Source organism: Pantherophis guttatus, chromosome 1 (genome assembly GCF_059756535.1).
Source record: "Pantherophis guttatus breed Tessera chromosome 1, ASM5975653v1, whole genome shotgun sequence".
NCBI lineage: Eukaryota > Metazoa > Chordata > Lepidosauria > Squamata > Colubridae > Pantherophis > Pantherophis guttatus.
This window is the reverse complement of record NC_142063.1, coordinates 64846194-64862630: the sequence shown is the minus strand read 5'-3', so window position 1 is coordinate 64862630 and position 16437 is coordinate 64846194. Positions and strand designations below refer to the sequence as shown.

Genomic DNA, 16437 nt, shown 5'->3' with positions numbered 1-16437 from the left:
TAACGTGGAGGTAGCGCTTGTGAGTGCCTGTGGGAAAGGGGGGAAAAAAGCGAGAGAGACGGGCCGCGAAAGTCTGCTGGGTGTGTTTTCAAAAGTTGACTTGGTCGTAGGAACCAGAGGGCACCATCGCACTAGTTCTGCGGAATAACCGCTGCAGCTAGCGTAATAATACCTACAACAATAGCTGCGACTTTACGTTGTTTTGAACAGAGAATTATAATCACCGCCCCAGTTAAGGAATACAGATTCTACAAAAGAAGAAGCAAAGCGAGCTCAAGAGGGATTAGTCCCAATTATAAAAAGTGCATTAATATATATATATATATTAGAATTTGGAATAAAAGAAAGAAAAGGAGGGGACTGTTCCCTTCGCTTTGTAACGCCCAAGCAGCGCCAAAACCCAGCCTAAAAGGATGCCTTTCCTTGCCTTTCCTCCCCCCACTCTCTCAGTTCTCTGCGTAGACCCCCGACTCGTACAGCGGCTTTGAGGGAACCGAGCACAGAGTAAAGGGTGCCAAGTGGAGCGCTCCCCTCCAGGAAAATTATTCGGAGTAACAGCAACCGCGAAAGGTAGCGAGTTTCACACACCGAAGGAAACACGCGGCGCAGGCAGCTCTTTGAATGCAGTCTACTGACAAGGATGGCGGACTTTGTTAAGGCAGGCTAGGAGTTTCCGCTGGCAGAACAAGTTTGCCCGCGCCTCTTTCCAAACATTCGCCACTGCCCGAGTTCCTTCGGCTCTTCTCCTGGACACTGAACCCTCGCAGGACTGAGAGTTACCCTCCGAAGAAGAGAGCAACAAACACCAGGCGAAGCGATGGCTAAGCAGCACGGCCAGGCAAAGGAGGATATCGAAGGGTAAAATCTCTCCATTAAAAAAAAAAAAAAGAAAAGCAACAGATCTAGGCTTCTAGGATACTTTTTTTTTTAAACCCCCTTCGGGCTGTTTGCAGTTCCCACGCACGCACGCACGCAGCCCACTTCCCCCCCCTTCTCTCTCGCTCTCTCTCTTTGCTCCCTTTCCTGCTTCTCCTCCTCCTCCTCCGTTTTCTTCTTCCTCTTCCCGAGGCTCCCTCTGTATCCTTCCACTTTTCCGTGCCTATCTGGAAAAGCGAGCCGGCTTGGTTGAGATTTGTGAACGTGCTGCATCGCGCCCCCGCCTCCCCACCCCGGGTGGCGTGGAAACAGCCCTGATTGCATACTCTGCATATCGCAAACTGTAAGCGCGAGCTGGCTCGCCCGTCTTCGCCCGCTCTCTCTCTCTCTCTCTCTCTCTCTCTCTCTCTCTCTTCTCCCCTCTCCCTTGTATGTGTCTCTCTTGTAGGACTGGCTATGGCCACCACTACTTCCGGGTTCCGTCATTTCATTCTCCCGCCGATCAGCGCCGCAAAACTGAGCCTCTTCTATAAGCCAGCCAGCAGCCAACCTGCCAACACTTACTGACACTCACTCATCTCAGAGGGAGAGGTGAAGAGGGAGACAAAATACCTACCGGGAGGGGGAAAGGAAAAAAACAACAACAACAACAACAACGCGCGCGCACACACACACTCACCCAACCACGCACATACACACGCACACAAAAAGAACGGAGGAAGTCCACGTTTTGCAAACTATTCCATTTTTCTTCGCATCCTACCCCACCCTCCCCCTCCCGGTAGTTTTTTTTTTTTTTTTTTAAAGAACCTATAGCTTTCCTACAAGCAAAATCCCAAACGCGGACTTACTGAGAGAAGAATCCTGAGGTTAAAAGATTCCTCTTTTCTTCTTCTTCTTCTTCTTCTTCACCAGCCATCATTCATTCACTACCTTGACATTCCATGGCTTTGATTGACAGCTGGAGTGGCAAAAAGCCATGAGACACGACAGTTTGGTTACATGTGGGTTGCTGACGGGCCGATCGTAACCTTCAGTGTGGGGCTTGACGACTTTTATGTTTATTTTTTTTTAAAAAATAATACCATCATAATTTTTTTTACGTAAAAGAAGAAAAAAAAAGGAAAGACACAGAAAAGGGAAATAAAGAAGAGCACGCTGGGGAAACAGACAAACTCTACGTGGTTTATTTTTCCCTACTTTTTATTGTTATAACGATTGTCTTTATGAATATTTACGCGTATTGGAGAACTCTATAAGTGGGTCGGACAAACAAGGGAAAAGGGTTTTTTTTTTTTCTTCCTTTCCTTCTTCTTCAGTCACTTTGTTGGTGGTGTTACTGGACTGGGATATTAATTATAGGACACATCCCGGAGTTTATTGGAGCGCAGACTGATGGCGCAAAGGGTAGGTTTAAATCTCCAGCACTTACATTACGTATAAATCCTTTCTTAAGAGGGGCCTGTCGGATTTGCTCTTTCCCCGTTGCTGCTGCTCATGGCGGCCACTATTTAGAGAAACAAAACAAATAGCAGCAAAAATTATTCACCGGTTTTGTGTGTGCGTGTGCCTCTATGTCTCTTTCCTTCCCTCTCTCTCTCTCTCTGTGTGTGTCTGTCTCCCTCTGTGTGTGTGTGTGTGTGTGTGTGCGTGCGTGTGCAATTGTTCCACGCTTCTTTCCTCTGTAGCTTTTCCCCCAACAGCGCGATTTCCCTGCTCCTCTCTAACTGCTCAGTGGCGCGCGGTTTACAGGGGGGAAGGTTTGCCTTCTGCTGCTGCTGCCGCCGCCGCCGCCGCTTCTGCTGCTGTGGCTGTTGCTGCCGCTGCCTGGGAAATACAGCTACATTTGCTGCTTGGTTTATCTCTGATTTTGACAAGGACAAGGGGGAATTGCGACTAAATAATGTTTCTGGTAACTTTCAGATTATTTGCTCCCTTTCTCTCGCGCTCCTCTCTCCCTTCTCAGCCTTGTTTACCCTTCCTACTCCGTAGCATTAATCTGGTCAGCGGTGGGGTGTTCGTTTATCTGTGGCCCCGTCTCCTCTAATTCGTAGACGGTTTCCTCCTTCTTCCCTTTCACACTTCCCCTTCCCGTATTTTGCCCTCGATAGAGCTTTCCCCCACAACCGGCTCACATACACACACATTCCTTGCCCCCTTCTTCCCTTGCCTTCCCTCCCCCCCCCCAGCTCTGTCGACTGCACTTTTTATTTTGATTTCAGTTTGTATCGCTTTCCTCTCTGTTGTGGCTGGTCCTGGTTTGTAGTTTTGCTCTGTTTTGTCTGACTTTGCCTGGGTGCTTTACTCTCTTCTGACTTCTGTTGTTTTTGTTTTGTTTTTGTTTATTTCTTCCCCTTTTCACCCCCTTTCTTTTTCTTTCTCGCTTTCCCCTCTCTCTCTCTTCTGGTTCTATTTCCTTCCTTTTCTGGCCCATTTTCTTTTTGACAGTACGATGAGCTGCCTCATTACGGCGGGATGGACGGAGTAGGGGTACCTGCTTCCATGTATGGAGACCCTCACGCCCCCAGGCCGATCCCCCCAGTACACCATTTGAACCACGGGCCGCCACTGCATGCCAGCCAGCATTATGGAGCCCATGCCCCGCACCCCAATGTCATGCCGGCCAGCATGGGATCGGCTGTCAATGACGCCTTGAAGCGGGACAAGGATGCAATCTATGGGTAGGTACAAAGCAAGGCAAGCCAGGCGCTGTGGCCCGTTCCTTGCAGCATATGTGTATTTCGGTGTGTGTGTGTATGTGCAAAGGGCTGGAGAGACCGTCTCTTTCAGGAAAGAGGGCAGAGGAATAACCGTCCTGCACAAAGAGCGCGGTAGGCACAAGATTTTTGGAGAGAACTGTAAAGTGCTTTTAAACAATCTCTCCTTTCTAAAATCGTCCTCGGGTTTTCTTCCTGAAATCTAGAGGACACGTGTAAATTGTCACTACAGATCAATATAGATCACGATAGATCCCTTTCTGCATTTCTGTAGGTAATAAAAACATTTTAGGTCGATAAAGTTAAAAACGACACAAATATATGGGAAAGTTCAGCTAAGAAATCCCACGGAGGATGCAGGGATTGACGGGCGTGTTATTTTGACGCGCTGGAAGTGCGTTCAAATTTTAGTGAAAGCAGTATGGCTAAGCTGCTTCGTTCTTCGGGCACCCCAATCCTTAAGACAGTTCCTTAAGAGCTTTTTAAAATATTTATTGTCTTCCCTGCTCTTAGAAATGAAAAGAAAGCCTGGCTTCCCCAGGCTCATTTACACACATGCAAATTCTACTGAAATCAGCGGAGGTTGTGCTGTTTATTTATTTAGATGTTGCTCTGTAAATTGCAGAATTAATCAAAGTAAAATGTGGGTTAGTCCTTGAAAACAAAGCCGGGGTGGCAGTATGGGAAGATTGGGGAAAATGTATTCTCCTCAGCAAAGTTTTATTTAGGTGACATTTTTCTTTCCTTCTTTAAAGCATGCAATAACAGCCCTTGTGACACAACTAACACTAGGAGGAAAGATTTAGGAAAAGGATTTACTGGTTTAACGCACGTATCGCCCAGTTAGATCCTGATCCTCAGGCAGTAGCTGGCCGGACAATGGAGAGGAATTTATTCAGTTTTCTTCTCTTTTATGACGGGGCAGTCGATATTTAATCTGGACGCGTTTCTTCAGAATCTACCGCCCCCGGGATCCCCTTCTTTCTCTTCTCCTTTCCTTCCCAGATAGCGTGGTTCTTGTTACTTCTCACCAAAATAAGAAACAGCTTCAGACTTTGGATAAAAATCAAGTCTTCCCGCGTTTGGTACTGTCGTGTCTTCGGGACGAGCGGAGGCTCTGCTCGTTTCCTTGCTAGGTTTAAAAGCTGCGGGACTTTCACAGCGCAATCTGGGGCTGGGTAATTGTGTTTGTTGGCGCACATGGGTTTGTGGAGTTCGGTTCTGGCCCAGGATTTTTGTGGGGAGACGTTTGCATGTGTTGTGTTACTTTTGGCTCCGGGTTGTCCCTTCCTTTAGTTGTGGGAAGGCTGAGGGGACGTTAAGCTTGCGCGTGGAGATACATTATGTTTCTTTTATTTTTGAAGAAACTTGTTGATTAGGTTTCCCCCTTTTTTTCCCCTCTCGTTTTTTTTCCCTCTCTCTCTCTCTTAATGTCGTTCTCCCCTCCTTTTCTCTTTGTATGTCGTCGCCCGGCAGGCACCCGTTGTTCCCTCTGTTAGCTCTGGTCTTTGAAAAGTGCGAGCTCGCCACCTGCACTCCCCGAGAGCCCGGAGTGGCCGGCGGAGACGTCTGCTCCTCCGACTCCTTCAACGAGGACATCGCCGTCTTCGCCAAACAGGTCGAAACTCTTTCCCTCCCCGCTTTTCCCCGCCCCTTCCCCGCACACCCAGCCCCCACCTTGAGCGCGCGACACCTCAAGATGAAGACCCCCCCCCACCTCCCCTCAGAAGGCACCCCCTTCGGAAGGCCCGCGCGACAAGGCCCGCTACTCCTCAGGCCTTGGGGAAAGGGGAGGGCGGCGCTTGCTCTGAGGGAGCTTTGGAGAGTCTGAGGGGAAAATGTTCCGGGCAATCTGGGTCTGGGTGCCTTTCCCTTCTGCTCAGCCACCTCTCTATCATCCCCATTTTCCTCTTCCCTTCTGGCTGCAAGAAAGGTCTGCTGGGAGACCTTCTAGGATTCCCTTAAGTCACAGGAAGGGGGCATTGTTAAAAGGGGATGGGTGGGGAGGGGGAGATAAATTCGAGGGCTGTTAGGCCCAATTTCTCAGCCCTCCCTTGAAAATGTGAACTGGGTGAGAAGGAAGCTTGTGTGGGATAGGAAGAATGGTGGTGGCCCTGAGTGGCCTAAGTTTCCAAATGTCTCTTTGGCATTGAAAAGAACTTGCAACTTAATTCATGTTTTGATCTGTTACAATTAGACTGTGAGGTAGGGTGGGGGACACAGGCCCAACAAATAGAGAGTTTTTAAGGTAGCTGAAATACACACTGATTCCTACTCACTCTTCCCCCCTCCCCCCTCCCATATAGGTTCGGGCAGAAAAACCACTTTTTTCTTCAAATCCAGAATTGGATAATTTGGTAAGGTTCTTCCTGTCTGTTTTTATTTTGACCTCTTATGCTCTGGGAGACCCCAAGTGCTTAGCCTTGGTTAAAATAAAATAATTAATACGAAGGGGGACTTGGAGAAATGTTTGTAGGGGTGCCAAGATTCTGAAAGAAAAAGAAATTATTCTTACCCAGGGGCTTCAAGGAACTCGAATTCTTGACATAGAAAGGGGACGACAACAGATACTTGAGCTCCTAATGTGTTGCAAAGCTGGGTTTAAGCCCTGAGAAGCAAAAGAGAAGGAAATCATGGCTTCAGAAAAGAGTTTGAAGCTGCTGAGTACGATTCTTTTGATAATTTGTCCAATTTTAATATTTAAAGTACTGGAAATCTACTTGGAAAAAAAAAGAGGTGAAGGCAGATCATTCATTTGAAGCCATTTCACCTTGCCTTCTTTGTTTTTTCTTTTTTAAAAAAACGGATGGAGTGGTGAGTGGATGTTTAGCACTTGGTTGCTTTGCAGACTTTAAAAAACCACAGGAGATGACATCTTGGCAAACCACTTATTGCTGTTTTTCTTTAAGTGTGTGTGTGTGTGTGTGTGTTTATGTGTGATTTGATGTTTTTTTTTTTTAAAAAAAATCAAGTGCTTTAGGTTAAAGTTGATGATCAAAATTGGCCAAGCGTGTCCAAAGAGCTAAAATCCTGGATAATGAGAGCGTGCCCTGACAATCCCCCACTCCTTGACTTGCCTCCTTCTCTCCCTTATATGACAATTCCTCTGTTCCCTGTTTTCTTTCAGATGATACAAGCGATACAAGTCTTAAGGTTTCACCTTTTGGAATTAGAAAAGGTAAGAGCAAGGGGGCACTCCCTCTCTTTCTTTTCCTTTTTCTCCTCCTGGCCTCCTACAACCCTTGGGGAAATTCAAAAGAACACTGTAACTGGTACAAAGCACATCCTGACACTAAACCAAAAGTGCATGGCTCTTTTTCTTTTTTTCCTAACCCCTTCTTCCCTCCCCCCATCCATTCTTTCCTACCTTCATTCAAGTATCTGTTATGTCCTTTTCTTCTCTGTCTTGTTTCTTCCTTGCAAATAATTTGAATCAGAGATAATATTTTAAGCAACTTACCATTCAGTATGATTATAGACCCCCTGTTCTCAACATTTTATGAATCACATGAAAAGACTAAATACTACAAGAAAATTATTTTATACTAAAAATCTCTCCTTACTCATCCAGAGATTTCAAAATACATACACTGCTCTCTTCCTACCTCCTTTCACTTTTCTTGGCTGAACTGCCTATGTTTTTATGTTTTATTTATCCAGGTCTCAGTGTTTCTGATAATATCCTCAAATCGGATTTTCTTCTATCTATAGAATAGGCTAACGTTTAATAGCTGTGCATCCCCCAACTTGTTGCTCAAGCAAGTCTCTGGGGAATAATATGTGCTGCAACAATTTCTCTATTGTTTCCTTGCTTCAACTATATGCCTCTTAATTAGAGTTACTCTTGGAATAGTAGATCACAGTGCTTTTTTTTTAATGGGGGGGGGAGATCAAGTTGCAGTGTAGAAGTTTTGCTTTCTCCCTCTTTTAAAAATGCATCTGTTTTTTTCTCTTCCTTTATTTAAATGTTACATTCAGGTTCATGAATTGTGTGATAATTTCTGTCATCGGTACATTAGTTGTCTGAAAGGCAAAATGCCCATAGACCTAGTTATTGATGAAAGAGATGGCAGCTCCAAATCTGACCATGAAGAACTCTCAGGATCATCCACAAATTTAGCTGACCATGTAAGTCTTTTCAATAATTTGTAATGGCTCTTACCCATTTAGTAATTAATAGTAACAGTCCTGGACTGTTATTAATTAAGGATTTTCTTATCATCACCTGTGTATTGAAATTGTTTACTTTAAATTCACCTCTGTTACCTGTTACAGAGCTATTGTTTAAATCTGAGTTTCTGATGGAAAAATCTTCCTTTATATTTTATTACTGAGAGTTTAAATTCTATCATGTCAAGTTTACAACATTGACAAATTGAAGAGTTGACAAACTGTCTAGTAAAAATAGGCAATATTTTCTGCTTTATGACCCTTGTTATTAATGTTATAGCCCCCCCCAAAAAGACAATTGAAATTATTAAGTTATTTAATCTGCCTTTATCCAGGCAGAATTATTAGCTATTGTGTACTAATTTGAACCAAAGTTATAAATAATAACACTACTTTCTCTATTGCAACTTATCACTGAAATTTGCACGTGTTGCCAAGTGGCTGAAGCTTCATAATAAATTTCAATAATCTTGAGATGCCAATTATTTACAAAACCTTTTAGAAGCTGCAAATAATTATGACTGAGTAACTACACATTAGCTGTTGGTTTTAACACTTTAGTAGTAGCTCAGTGAGTTGTTTTTGTTGAATATGCACAAATATGTCTGGGAATGGCATTTTACATGAGCTGTTATGCTTTATAGAAATGCTTATGAAAACCTGTTACGTACGTTAATAAGTTTATTTACTTTAGAAATGTATAAATAGACACAGTGTTCAAGTGTGAATAATAACTTATTTCTAAGAGTGTAGAGAGGAGAGTTTACATAGGCATTGTAAATAACTTCATAAAACAAGCAGTATAAACTAAGAATAGCATAGAAGGAACATTATTCTAACTTGATGGAGGGATTCCTGTGCTATGTACAAGAATCTATAATAAATTTTAGTCTGCTATGAAAAGTAGATACAAAATAAAGAATATTTTCTATTTGTTTTCTTTTTCTTTCAAAATACGTTGGCAGAAAGTTAAATATTTGCTTTTGTTTTATATTTGTTGACAATACTTAATAACAACAGAAATAATACTAATTGTTATGGACCATTTCTATATTTAAATAAATATAATATTTTTGTTTCTTTGGAAATCTCCTAATCGAGATTTCATGACATTTTATAATTATTGCTGTCAAAGCATATAAGCAAGGAAACACTGAATGTTTCCTAAAAGTTCTGTTATATCATTTATAGCTACTAAGGTCTATGAAGCAATATCATAGTTTCAAAAATATTTATTGTTTAAAACTAAAACCGGGGCATACATAACTATGGGATCATTAGACCTGAAATGGCAGGCATCCTGAAAGAGCCAAATATGTATATATAAAATATTGCATGTCTTCCCAGAACATTTTTAGTGTAAGTTTGTTTTAAGTGGACGTGTAGAAATGGACCTTGCTGTTGTTTATATTAAAGGAGATTACATAAACTATACTGTTTAAGGCTTGAGCAGATGGTGAGTGCTCAAGCCAATTTGAAGTGCTCTGTTATAATATTCAGATTCAACTACAGTGATAAAATGAGGTTTCAGGGGACTCACATTTTATAATATAACCATCTTCATAGAAAATAATCTTTTTGAACTCTTCCAATAGTAAAAGAGCAAATTTAGGCAAATGTGTTAACCTATCCTAAACCTGTCAGGCTTTACCACTCTCATAGTTATAATTATTTAAAGGCTATGTAAATAATAGGGCATTGGGCTCTAGACATTTGGATTCTACTATTCTTACTTTAGCACCCTGATACTTTTTTTTTTTGAAGGAACTAATAATTTGTGCAACCAGAACACCAACTGGGAAATTAATAGTTATATCACTGAGGTGCATTTGGGAATTGTGCCTTATTAGATATGTATGTTAACATCACCCTAAGGATACATTTGATAAAGGTACAGATAAGAATAATGTACACATACATACATGCATACATATTAATATAAAGTGTAATACTTTATTAATACTCAATAATAATGAATTTTGAAATTTTAATGAACATATAAAAATATAGAATAAACTTATTTATTTGTGGATTTTTACCTGACACTTATAATGGATAAACATGAGCATTTCTTTAATTTGCTATTCAAGATTTATTTTTTGCTTGCTTTGATATGCATATTTAAATACAGCCTACGGCTAAATCTCATTTGGTGAAGGGTGGTGCAGGTGTTATGATAAACCACTTAAGGACACAAGATGGCATGGTGTTTTCTCTGTATTAACTCCTGACCATTGTTTTGGTCTTTCTTATAGCTGTATTTACTTTTGAAATACTTAGAGTTCACCTGAATGGCTATGAATTTATAGCTTTAAAGATATTTTAATTTGTTCTGGGCCTGAGCCCCTTTTGTGCAAATAACAGTTTGTGAAAAATAATTGATATTCCAATATTTCTATTTCTCTGTTCTGTTCATGGTTATAGATAAACTGCAATATAGTAACTGTAGTAGCAGTTTACTGGGTCCTAATGTGGTTGAAAGTTATATACTATGGTATAGCTCAAACTAAGGAAATGTCAGAGAAGCTAATATTAACAATGAGATTCCTGTGTTCAAATATGTGTCTCTTTGTAGAATTCCATTGCTGAAAAATATAATTTAGTTTGTGATACAAAAAGGCTTCATTTTGGCAAAAATACTAGCTTTTATGCAAAAAGCAGAATCTTTCTAATGTTGGTAACAATACAATGCACACATACTTAATGTTATTTATTGTACTGTTAATTACTGTTAATTCTGCTATAATACAGTAAGAATCAGTTGTCCAGGAACTTTGCTAGTCAAAGACTAGGATACTGTTAGTTATGGAAAATTGCTATATTTGATGTATGTTGTGGCATAGTTAGTAAATATAAACTCCATAATTACGGTTTGAATTTTTAATACTCTCATACCGGTATATTTTTATTGCACTCAAGTGTTAGTTGTAGTTGTGTAGAAATGTGCTATAACTGAAATAAACCAGATAAAATACTACTGTAGACATTGTTGACTTGTGTTTCTTAGGAATGCAATTTATCACTGTCACATGTATGCATATATATGAACTCAAAATTCCTCAACCTTGACTTCAGTTAACCATTATTCATATAGTTTTAAATGTATTTTTTAGATTCTTTACAAGTAGTTAACAATTTTACACACACACATACACACATGGAAATCCTATTTCAAGGGATTTTTCCTATAACACTGATAGCATTACAACTTGTTCTATTACATTTGTTAATGATCTGAGAAAAGGATAATAGAAAATGGCCTATACCTAATTTATGGCTGAGGTCTTTCAAAAGTAAAGACTGATAGCAGGAGATTTTTATTCTTGTTCTGCCTTGACTATGCCAGTATATATTACAGTTATGTAAATGAATATTTGGAATAGATTCATTTACACTATTTTTCTTTATAATAATCCACAGAACAGCTTCTAAATCTTTAAAATACTTTACACTAGACCTGTAAAGCAGGGTTTTCTAGATTTATATTGGATGATTAAAGCAAGAGATAGTGACTTTCTAGGAATGTATTTTGAAGATCAGTTTACAAAGTATTTGTTAGTTTGTATCAAAGATGCTCAAGTCTACTGTAGAATTTACAAAAATGAGAATTTAAGAATGTTTTTGAAAACAGAGTCAGCACTGATTGCTCCTCTTATTTAAGTATATACACATTCAGGAATTCTTGTAGATTTTCACACTTTTATCACAGAACCTAGTCAACCTTGGCTGATCTCAAAAAACTAGATAGGGTCAAATTTGTTTAGTACATGGATAAGAGACCACCCAGAAACCCAAGGACTATAACCTAGACCAAGCAGAGGGAAAATTCAGGAAGGCAATGACAAACTCTCATATTTTTTGGCAAGACAATTCCATATTTTCTGTGTCCATGAAGTTACCAAGAGTAGGGCTTGATTTGAAGGAGATTTTATATTTATATTTCATACATAAAACTATTTTCACATTTGAACTGGAGCTAAATATGTCCTGTGCACAAATGTCTGTAAACATTTAAGGCAAATGTGAACAACAATTGATGCCACATCAGATCAAGAAATATGTCATGTACAATATTTTAGGCATGGCTGCATTTTTCTAGTATCCAATAAACAATATTATGCTAAAATAAATAACTTATGTAGGTCATATACGTTTGTTGTAGTTGCTCAGGTTTGATTTCTAGATTTTTTAAAAAGACATAAACAGCAATTCCTTCAAAAGGCTTTATCTCCAATGAACCACAAATTTGTGGAATGTTAGACTTGCCAGGAATGTAAGATCAGGTCTTAATGTCCTTATAGTTTATTATATTTAGGACTGAGAACAAATTAAACAAACATAACTGTGTACTTATATGGACTCTGCTTCATACAGATTCCGTGAAGCAGTTCACAGTTGCAGTTCTATTTACTGTATCATTACAGTACAATCATTACAAACCTTTGGGGAGAAGGAGGAATTGCTTAAAAGTAATATTTTTCAGTAGGATTATTGAGAAGTAGGTGGCTACAAGACTATACTATTTTCCAGTGATCATACTGTGTAAAATATACAAAGAGATGTAATGAGTTTGTACAGTCAAAATAGTAGCCTGCTATATTCCATAGCTCATACATAGTTAATGTTTGCAAAGTTGCTGGTTTTATATATACCTATGCCTAGTAAGGCATCTAGTATTTGTTATCCAGGAATAACAGATTTGATAACTAACACATTGTCTAACAATTATCTTGATTTCACTAAAATCCATTGTATACATTAAATTTGATATTATAATGCTTTTGCCACTTAGATTCCAGTTGTCAGTATCTTAAAGGTAGTAAAATTTTCTCCTGTAGTGCCTTGACTGCCTCATCAAGTAACATATTTACAATTTAACTGAAATTAAACTGCATTTATGTTGGCATTTGTGTATCTTTCAGCTTATTTTTTACTAGTTACATTGTATAATGAAAGTATATTTATACACGAAAAGTACTCTTTTGAACACTGTTCAATATCAATATAAAAGGTATTACATCTGTAATAAGAAAAAAGGCTGATGCAGGTAGAAAGAGTCCACGGTCATGAATAAGCAAGTGTAACTTTTTTATTCACATAGCTCACATTTGATCATTTGAAATCTTAAATGCACAAGAAAACATAATACATATGTGGAGGTTTATAGAGATTGATACATGTATGGTATAACATACTTGTAAAAGTAAATACAGCGAAAGAAAATTACATTAATATGTGGTATAAAAGGAGTCACATCTCTTTTGTAACCTTGTAACCATTTATTTGTGCATAGCACTGATATGGAATCATACAGTTTTACACATTTATATGTATTCTTGTAGATTTTTATCTAAAATACATGATGTTGTTTTAATATGTAGGTTATAAGTGCTGCAGTCTTATGGATAGATATGTGAGACAGTTTATTAAACTAAGATTTATTTCTAAAAAGATATGCCTAAAATAGCTCTGTTATAATATCAGATTAAGCTATTTATATTTAAGTGGGATTATGTTTGTGTTCATGTGTATATTTTAATCTGTGTATTAAATCTGTATATTTTCTTACCAAGATTTTTTTATAAAAGCACTGTTTATGCCAGCAGTTTTGAAATTTTACATATTGTATTTTACAATGTTTTAATGTGAATATAGATTATATTTTCATAAAGTACCACATAACAATCTTGTTCTGTAATATATTAGTAACTGGAACCAAGTTTTTAGGTAAATTGTGTCATTCGGCTGGTGTTCTCAGTACTGTTTAGATGATACGAGATCTCATCTAGTTTATGGTTAGGCCTTAGATGAAATGAAATGTATTTAAACTATGGTCAAAATACCATGTCAAAGTGTTGATGTTTTCATATACAAAATTGATTTATAATAACTAAATGTCATCCAGTACACAAGCTGTACTATACTATGTCTTCTTAATTTGTTTATCCAGAAAAGAAGACTTTTTTTTCTATCAGAAATTTTTACGAATGCCATAGATAGGAGAGCTAATTTTTATTTTTGCATATAAATGCCCATCAAAATCAATTGATTCTATCTTCTTCCTGCTATTCACTGACTAGCATGAGGCAATATAGATAGGTAGACAGTTAAAAATATTATTTTGAAATACAAGTAATTTCATAATGAATTGAGTTGTACTACTATAAAAACAGTGTGAGATCAGAATTGAGCCCACAGGGGCCCCTTGCATAATTAAAGTGATTGTGCCCAGTGAAAGTTTGGGTTGCATAAGGAATGCAGAGTTAATCCATCTGTATCTGTGTAAGCTGTCATTTACACAGAAGTTTGAGGCTTATTAAATCACTAACCTTGGCATTGTACAAGATGAGTGACCAGTATTCAAGCATATAAACAATCTCATGCCTCTGAGGAATGTTAATAAATAATTATTATAAAACAGGTCTGTGCTGAAAATATTTCTTTCTTTTAAAAAAAGCATGCAGGAGTTAAAACATTTAAACTTCCATTAGATTTGTAAGAACAGCAAAACAGTACGCAGGACATTTGCTTCATATGCCTAGAGACTCTTGTCCTTTCCCCGCTCTTCTCTAGATTTAGCAAAATCCAATGATGGTGCTAAATCATTTTTTTAAAACTTTCAAGGGAAAAATACTGGCAAAGTTGTGTTTCTGTGAAAAGCTGTATACATAATGAGAAACAGTAGATAGCTGCAGAGTGATCTCCTGTGGCCCTGCTAGTACAAGCCTTCCCCATATTGTCTCCTGCTTTTATATTAATTACAACTTGCATTATCAGCTGTGAGTCTTAGCCCAGCAAATAGAAAATACTGCCCCTGGAGACCTAGCTTCTTGTATCTATTTTCCATCTCCTTCTATTGTGTGCCACTCAGTATTACTGCTTTGCTCCTGGTAACACTGCTCTTTAACACAATTAGATAAGAGCAAGAGCAGTGCCATATTTGACTCCCAATTATTAAAACTATTGGGAATAGATACATGTGAACTCTGCATTCCATAGTACATGGCACTTCAGCTGGTGATTCAATTCAGCATATTCATACTTTTTTACTGTTTGAATATGTGTCATAATATTATGTACAAAGTTAAATAAATAGTTGCCGTGACAGGTTATAATTGTCTTAATTCAATTCTTACGCTGTCCCATTTTTAAGCTATGGAATAACAATTTTAAAAATATGGGTGCTGTTCAAAGTACCCCCCTCCCCTTAACATCTGCATTGCTACTAAACATTGGCTTCAAGTTAAACACGCCATTTCCAAAAGATAGTTAGATAAAGTGAGTTGACTTTTTGAGTAGCTTTTCATATGCTAAGTTGTTTTCTGAATGTTTCAGCATATTTCTATACTGAAGTTATATCTTCATAAGTATGAAAGTTTTTCTGACTACAAGCTTATGTTCTTTTCAGCTCAGTATGTATATGTTGTTTGAGATGATGTATATATTGTTTGAGATAATACGTTCTATTATCATATTTAAATTTAGCCAGATTTTTTTCTACAATACTGAAATATAAATTATTCAGGGCTCTAGTGGTTATACAAGAAAAGTTGATTCCAGCTGAATTCAGCATATAGATTATCAACATATGAGTTTCAATGATTCAAAACCTATAGGGTTATGTAAATAAAACTGCCCTAGCATCCAAAAATAATGATATGTTTGAATCATTTTCAAAAAGTGGATTTAATCAATAACATGTAGTACCTATGTATGAATACAGTGAATTCTCTAGAAAATTGGGCAGTCAAGTGCCGGCTACAATGTGATGCATTTCTGTTCATACAAAAGGTCAATTTCTTAGTATCTTCCCTTGCAATTTTCCAGTTACTTTTCTCTCCCAAAATTTGCCCCAAAATACACTCAAGTAAATCAAGGCAAAATATCATGGTAGCATACAATCTTTTAGATGAAAGAAGCTAAAGCTTCTGGCAGGACACTATTGGCCTACTATGTTAAAATTAGAAAGTTATTTTACTACTTAAGTATTCCTAGGGTGACTTTAATTTTTTGTGCAGTGGGGCAGTATCTTAATATAAATAAATAAATAAATAAATAAATAAATAAATAAATAAATAAATAAATAATCTGTGACCAAATTTACTTACATTAAATAATTCTATGGAAATACATACCCAGAATGAAAGATCTCATTGTTGCCATTGACCTGTTGACAGTTTATTTGGTCATGAATAATGGTCTCAAATTATGGATATGATGCCATTTTGTTACAGTACTAATAATGAATGATTGATTACGGTTTTTGGCCAAACCTAATGTCAGACACAGGAAGGGAACAGTTGGGAAGTTGAAGGTGAAACACAAATATTCCATATATTCTTCCCAATTTCCTCTACTATTCTTTTCTTGGAAGAATAAAAGACAGTTATAGGGTCCAACCCCCCACAATGGCTATCAGTTATTGTAGCCACCATCCCCCCTTCTAATTGAGATTGGAACTCTGAGTGAAGGCATAAAAAGCAAATGATCTCTGCTGCAAGAAGTTTCTCTCAATGTCCTTATATAAACCAGAAACACCTGTATGGTACTGTATGGTTTTGGTTAACATGTGCCTTAAAACTTAACTAAGGTGATAACTGGATAAATTACTAAAATTTTAATAGTGAGCTAAGGACTTTCAACAGAAGCGACTTTTAAGAAAACCTGAGGAACA

General features: G+C 38.1%; 1 protein-coding gene across 18 annotated transcripts in view; it reads left to right on the top strand.

The window, feature by feature from the left end:
* Window positions 1–39: 39 nt before the first annotated feature.
* MEIS2 (Meis homeobox 2) overlaps window positions 40–16437 on the top strand; it is a 243304-nt gene continuing 226906 nt past the window's right edge. For 2 of the 18 annotated variants that reach the window (XM_087875301.1, XM_087875290.1), the window contains exons 1-7: window positions 1607–2283; window positions 2580–2788; window positions 3325–3557; window positions 5070–5211; window positions 5900–5950; window positions 6721–6771; window positions 7572–7721. In XM_087875301.1, the coding sequence (XP_087731427.1) occupies window positions 2780–2788; window positions 3325–3557; window positions 5070–5211; window positions 5900–5950; window positions 6721–6771; window positions 7572–7721 (636 nt within the window). In that variant the 5' untranslated portion in view covers window positions 1607–2283; window positions 2580–2779. Of the gene's footprint in view, window positions 2284–2564; window positions 2789–3324; window positions 3558–5069; window positions 5212–5899; window positions 5951–6720; window positions 6772–7571; window positions 7722–16437 lie in introns of all 18 variants that reach the window. The other 16 variants (XM_087875296.1, XM_087875288.1, XM_087875309.1 and 13 more) reach the window with 12 other exon arrangements.